The sequence below is a fragment of the Austrofundulus limnaeus genome, unplaced genomic scaffold (genome assembly GCF_001266775.1).
Source record: "Austrofundulus limnaeus strain Quisiro unplaced genomic scaffold, Austrofundulus_limnaeus-1.0 Scaffold120, whole genome shotgun sequence".
Taxonomy (NCBI): Eukaryota; Metazoa; Chordata; class Actinopteri; order Cyprinodontiformes; family Rivulidae; genus Austrofundulus; species Austrofundulus limnaeus.
In genome coordinates this window covers 1,129,406-1,135,693 of record NW_013952522.1, presented here as the reverse complement: position 1 = coordinate 1,135,693, position 6,288 = coordinate 1,129,406, and the positions used below count along the sequence as shown (strand labels likewise).

The window sequence follows — 6,288 nt, the reverse complement described above, 5'->3', positions numbered from 1 at the left end:
CTTCAGCGTTGGCTGCGATTTTGAAGCTGAAATAGCGTTCGGTTGTGAACGCAGCATAACTCTTAAAATGAATCAGCTGTAGATGGCAAACCTTTTGAAAGTTTCATCAAAATATGTTCTGTGAGTGACATTTTGCTAATGGTTCACACAAAGTACAAGCAAAAATATCATTACTTTGCTTTTTATATTTACCAGATATTAAAAAAAGTAATATTGTTTTTAATACTCCATAAATTATCTCACACTCTAAATACAAATTTTCTGGCACGTCCGTCCCTTTTTTTTTTCTTGTTGCTCCTCCCAGAACCAGACTGGGCGTCCTACAAGATCGGAGTGTTCGTGTGCCTGAACTGCTCTGGGATCCACCGCAGCCTCTCCAGCCGGGTCAAATCCATCCGCTTAGACTTCTGGGAGGATGACCTTGTGGAGGTATGCGCTCTCCTCTGTTAGCGTGGCAACATGAGAGCTTTTCACGTRACGGGGTTTTAATTGTTACTGGTTGTCTTTTTTTTTATTTTGGGTCTTGGTTCTGGAAAGTTCATGAAATCTGCTGGCAATTGCAAAGCCCGATCTGTGTATGAGAAAGATGTCCCCCCATTCTACTATCGACCCAAAGAAACTGACTGCAGGTGAGTCGCATTTCAGCACTTTGTGAGGAGATATTTTTAACGTCCATACCAGACTGCTGACCGTGCAAAGGTGCAAAAAACAGAAGTGCAACTCCAGACTGTAGAAGTGACAAATGAATGCAAGATCAAAGCTTAATGACACACTTTATTTGTTCTGGTAACACCACAGCGCTTGCTATTGCAGAAGTATGTAAAGTCTCTTTTCATGTTTGAACCGCAGCGCCCTSAGAGAGCAGTGGATTCGAGCGAAATATCAGAGGATGGAATTCACAGGAGGAACCAAGTATCCCCCTTTGGCGTACACCACAGGTGAAATGTTCACTGGCTGCAGACAAGATGTGGAAACTTAGCCTGCAGATGACAAAGCTATTTCAGCATGGAGTTACAGAAAGAACAGGTTCTCTGGATGATAAGATTTGAATTATTAAAAGAACAAACACCCTTTGTTTGGAACCTGTTTGGCAAAAATAAAAGTAAAGTGTGGTCTGAGAGCAGTMTGTATAAGGAAGCTTATGCAAGTCTGATTCTTGTGTGGATCTCAGGTATGTTTGAAGGAATGCTGTTGAAGAAAGGACGGGATAACAAGACGTATCAGAACAGGAAGTTTGTGCTGTCAGAGAGAGAGTTCACTCTGACCTACTACAACAAGGAAGATGTGAGTTTACACTTGCACAAAAAAACACAACAGTTTTGTTCAAGCAAGCAAAATTCTTTAAGAAACAGTAACGTGCATAAGTCATCTTTAGTTTTTGTTTTGCTTCTAAGGAGTCAGACTTTCTTGTCATCTTTTAAAGAATTTTAGATAAATATTTTTAGGCTCTGAGAAAGTTTTTTTTAGGATTTTGCTGCTTTTTCATTTTTTTCCCCAGAACCTGAAAATTTGTAAGTTTATCGTGGTTTAGCTCAACAATAAATATGTGGTTTATATCCATATCAACCTCCTGATGCATTCTAATCCACACAGATTATCCTGTAGTCATTTCCTCTGGCAGGATCTTCTTTGTAGAAGAACCCGTCCAAAGGACCTGACTCAACCCTGTTCAGTTACATTCGTATCAAATTTATTTAAATACAGCACATTTAAAAGACAACTGAGGTTGACCAAAGTTCTTTAAAGTCAATCGAAGTTAAAGTCYGTCTGTTCGTTTTCGTCCTCTTATCCGGGGTCGGGTTGCGGTGGCAGCAGAGAGCAGAGAGACTCAGACTTCACTTTTCCAGCTCTTCTGGGAGGACTCTAAGGCAGTGTTTCCCAAAGTTGGGGTCGGGACCCAAAGTGGGGTCCCGAAACATCAAGGTGGGGTCCTGAAAAGGTTTTCTGAATTAATTACATTTTTGCCCTGGTTGTTACAAAGGAGTTAGGTTAGTATACTTAAAATAAAAATATTGTTACTATGCCCATCTTTAGTTGACCTGATACAAATGTTTATCATTCAAACATAGTTGGGCACAGGTCTCAGCTACTGTTATTTTGTGGGTCAAAAGCTGAAAAGTTTGGGAACCACTGCACTTTGGTTCCCAAAGTTGGGCTTGGAACCCAATTATGGGTCACGAAAATCTCCAGAAATTAATTTAAAGGGTAAAAAAATAATTGATGATGTAATATTTTCCCTATAATTATTACAAAAACACAAAATAAGTATAAATAAGTATTTATATTTGTGTATAAGCTGTTTAGATTGTCAAAAAGTCTGTGTTTTTAGGGTTATTAACAAAGTTCGTGTACTCAGACCAGTAATATTTGGGGTCACAAGTTTTAGCCATGGATATTTTGTGGGTCAGAAGATAAAAGTTTGGGAACCACTGCTCTAAGGAATTCCTAGACCAGCTGAGAAACGTAGTCCCTCCAGCGTGTCCTGGGTCTTCCTCTGGGTCTCCTCCCATGTGGGACGTGCCCGTAACACCCCACCAGGGAGGCGTCCAGGTGGCATCCTAATCAGATGCTCGAGCCACCTCAACTGGTTCCTCTTGACGTGGAGGAGCAGCGGCTCTACTCTGAGTCCCTCCTGGATGACCGAGCTTCTCACTCTATCTCTAAGGGAGAGCCCAGACACCCTGCAGAGGAAACTCACTTCAGCCGCTTGTATCCGGGACCTCGTTCTTTCAGTCACTACCCAAAGCTCGTGACCATAGATGGGGGTAGGAATGTAGACCGACCGATAAACTGAGAGTTTCGCCTTCTGGCTCAGCTCCGGCTTCACCACGACAGACCGGWGCATCACTGCAGTCGCATCACCAATCCGCCTGTCGATCTCCCGCTTCATTCTTCCCTCATTCCTGAACAAGACCCTGAGATACTTAAACTCCTCCACGTGGGGCAGTTACAGTTAAAGTACAATCTATAAACTTAGCATAAGTTCGTCTTGACATTTTAAATTGGGCAACAAATCCTAAGAAGTAAGAAAGCCTAATAAATAATAAACAAAAGAAAAATGTCCTTACTTTTTGTGCTATTTTTATATTTAAAATCAAAGAAACACAAGAATAAATGTAAAGAACTGAGAAATGATTCCAGGTTTTAAACAATAATTGTGCTTATTTGCATACTGTCAGCTTGTTTTATTTCAGCATCTCATTATTTTTGTTATTTTATTGCTAAAGAGCATCTTTATATTTATGATTTAGGAATCCAAAGGACCTAAAGCTGTAATCTCCATTAAGGACCTGAACGCTACCTTCCAGCCTCAGAAAATCGATCATCCTAACGGGCTGCAGATAACGTACCAGAAAGACGATCACACCAGGAACCTCTTCGTTTATCACGAGAGCTCAGAGGTTYGAGGGGAATCACCAACAGGGATATTTTTGCACCCGTTGCTCTAGTTCTGCAAAAGCTCATTGTTACTATTTTGATCTTTAGGAAATAGTTGCGTGGTACAACGCCATTCGAGCTGTGCGCTATGCATACCTGAAGACAGCCTACCCTACTGGAAGTGATGAAGAGGTAACTTTAACCTTCGTCAAATAATTCAGCTTCCTGTTTGGTGACATTCACTTCAAACTTACTCAGACACTACTTTTGAAAGAAGTTTGTCTATTTTAGTTGGAGCTTTACAGATYAGAAATTAAAGCATAAACCTCAGTTTCTTTCCATTATTGTGTGAACGYTGAGTCTGTTGGTTTCTTTGTACATGTTTTCAATAAAACTACTTATAATTGTGATATTTTAATCAGTTATAAATAAAAAAGTAGTGTGCTATGACTTTTTTAATCTTTCATTTAGAAAAAATGTCATCTTAGAAATAGAGGTCTCTGTTTCTTTTGAACATGTCTACTTTATTTTAGCGTTCTTGCTCTTTTTTTTGTTGTTGTCTTTTGCTACCTCTAGCTTTTATCGACAGTTTTGATAATTTTTCATTTCAGCAACAGCTTTGCAAGATTTAGCTTTTAGTTACACTTTTGCTAATTAAAGCTTTAAGATTTGACTCTTTTCACCTACAGTTTTGTTAGTCAGAACTTCATCAATGGTTTGCAAATGTGCTTGGTTAGTTTTGCTTTCAGGTATGTTTTTGTTAAGTTTTGCTTTTAGCTAAGGTTTTGCTGAATTTAGCTAYAAGTTACAGTTTTACACATTTTTGCTTTCAGCAATGTGTTTGCTAATTTTTGCTTTTTTGTACTCTTTATTTACCATTATTCATATTTTACAGTAAGACATAAGAACGTATATAGAAYTTGGGGCACTGATTTGTAGTTTAGTAGGGAAAAAAGGCAGTATTACAATGTGTTAGATCAAGTTATGCTTCCTTGTTCTCATATGTAAACCATTTAGTCCAGCAGTTGTTGAAAGTGATACGTAGGATATATGTCAGCTTTTCCATTGAGTGAATTTCCTCATGATTCCTTGCCAATGATCCACCTGGGGTGGGAGACTCTTTAGCCAAGACCGTGTTATAGTCTTTTTGCTTGCAATTGATAGGATTTTAAAGAGATATACTTGTAAGTCCCAACAAGAGAATCTTGGGATGATGTAACCCAATTAAATATAAACTACATATAATTTATATTATATGTAATTTATATAAGTTACATATTAAATAAATTCCCAATTGTTTSACAGATTTCATCCCAAAATTATACTAACTTTGGACAGGACCAATTTACATGAGAGTGATTGACCACATTGTCTCCAACATTGCTGCTGTTCTCCTTTTTGTCTATTAATAATTTGTGGTGTAATAAAATATCTAATTAGGCATTTCCAACCGAATTCCCTCCATCTTTTAGAACTAGGAGATGTCTGTTGTGCTACACACATTGAGATCCAATTACTCTCTGAAATTTTTACACACAATTCTCCTTCCCATTTTGATTTAATATGCAAGGTATTATTTCCATTTTGTTTCTGCAACCCTTTATATAGTTTAGAGACAGTTTCACTTGGGAGATGGGAATAAGCATTACTATTTTTGCTTTTAACTTAGCTATTGTTTCAAATATTTTATTTCAGTTCTGCTTGGTTTTACTTTAACAACTTGTCTGGAACAAATCTCAGCTCTCATTCAGTTTTCACACTGCATGTTTTGTATTTAAAGTTTAATGTTTCTTTTTTTCATCTCTGTCAGCTGGTGCCAAAGATAACAAGAAACTTCCTTAAAGAGGGATACATGGAAAAGACAGGGCCACTGGTGAGTTGAAGTCATGTTTGCTCAGTTGTGCTTTGCTTGTTCTGTAAGCGCTGAAGCATTGTAGTTATTTCTGGGTTTTATTTTGTCTGAGCTGTCCAACTTAGTTTCTGTTCCTCTTTCATGTATAGAAACATGCAAAAGCTTTTCATAAAAAATGAATTGCTGATGACTTCCATAAAGAAACTGGTGAAAATCTGTGCAAATTTATGCTTCATTTTAATGAAGTGCTTCAAATCTGTATCTACTTTCTAAAACAGCAAAAAGAGCCTTTYAAAAGGAGGTGGTTCAGTTTGGACTCACAAAACAGGAAGTTGTTCTACTTCAAAAACCAACTGGTGAGACTTCTTCTATTTTTAACACTGTGCCATTCATCAGTGCCTCATATTTAAATTATGTCTGAACCTTTCTTATTATTAATCCAAATTTAGGACGCAGAGGAGTTAGGGGTTGTTTTCATCGGCACAGAAAGCAACGGTTACTCCGTCAAGACGTGTGCCCCAAAGAACACTCGGGGGAACAAGTGGAAGTTTGGCATCAAGATGGAAACACCTGAACGCCTGTTCGTGCTCATGTGTGAGCAGGAGAGGGAGCAGAAAGAGTGGATAGAAGCCTTGAAGAAGGTGCTGGCCAGGCCCATGTCACCTCAGGATATCACCGGTGAGAAAAAAGGTTTTAAAATGATAAAAATGTGTCTGCACCGTACAGTTCAGTGCAGTTTGGTGGTAGAATGGATCAGTTGGATGGATGTAGCTGTTTGTTGTGTCTGACTAAACACGTTCTGAACTATTACAGATAACAAAACTGACCTCGATAACACTGTTAATAGTCATCAACTATTTTTTATAACAAATCTTATTTTTTTTCCTCACAAATTAGTTTTTTACAAAAAAACTCTGGTTCTGGTTCCTCTCAGCCTGTCCGCAGTACAGACTTCAGGAATATTTAACTTATGTTGAGGACGACTGTGATGCCTGGATTACGAGATGCCCAAACCACCAGTTGAGGTGGCTTGGGCATCTAGCAAGGATGCCTCCTGG

General features: G+C 38.5%; 1 protein-coding gene across 3 annotated transcripts in view; it reads left to right on the top strand.

The window, feature by feature from the left end:
• Window positions 1–6,288, top strand: part of adap2 (ArfGAP with dual PH domains 2) — a 13,552-nt gene that overhangs the window by 3,436 nt on the left and 3,828 nt on the right. Inside the window, exons 2-10 of one of the 3 annotated variants that reach the window (XM_014014946.1) lie at window positions 305–429; window positions 538–629; window positions 850–938; window positions 1,172–1,284; window positions 3,252–3,401; window positions 3,487–3,570; window positions 5,189–5,251; window positions 5,509–5,586; window positions 5,680–5,908. In XM_014014946.1, coding sequence (XP_013870400.1) covers window positions 305–429; window positions 538–629; window positions 850–938; window positions 1,172–1,284; window positions 3,252–3,401; window positions 3,487–3,570; window positions 5,189–5,251; window positions 5,509–5,586; window positions 5,680–5,908 — 1,023 coding nt within the window. Of the gene's footprint in view, window positions 1–304; window positions 430–520; window positions 630–849; window positions 939–1,171; window positions 1,285–3,251; window positions 3,402–3,486; window positions 3,571–5,188; window positions 5,252–5,508; window positions 5,587–5,679; window positions 6,106–6,288 lie in introns of those variants that run through there. The other 2 variants (XM_014014945.1, XM_014014947.1) reach the window with 2 other exon arrangements.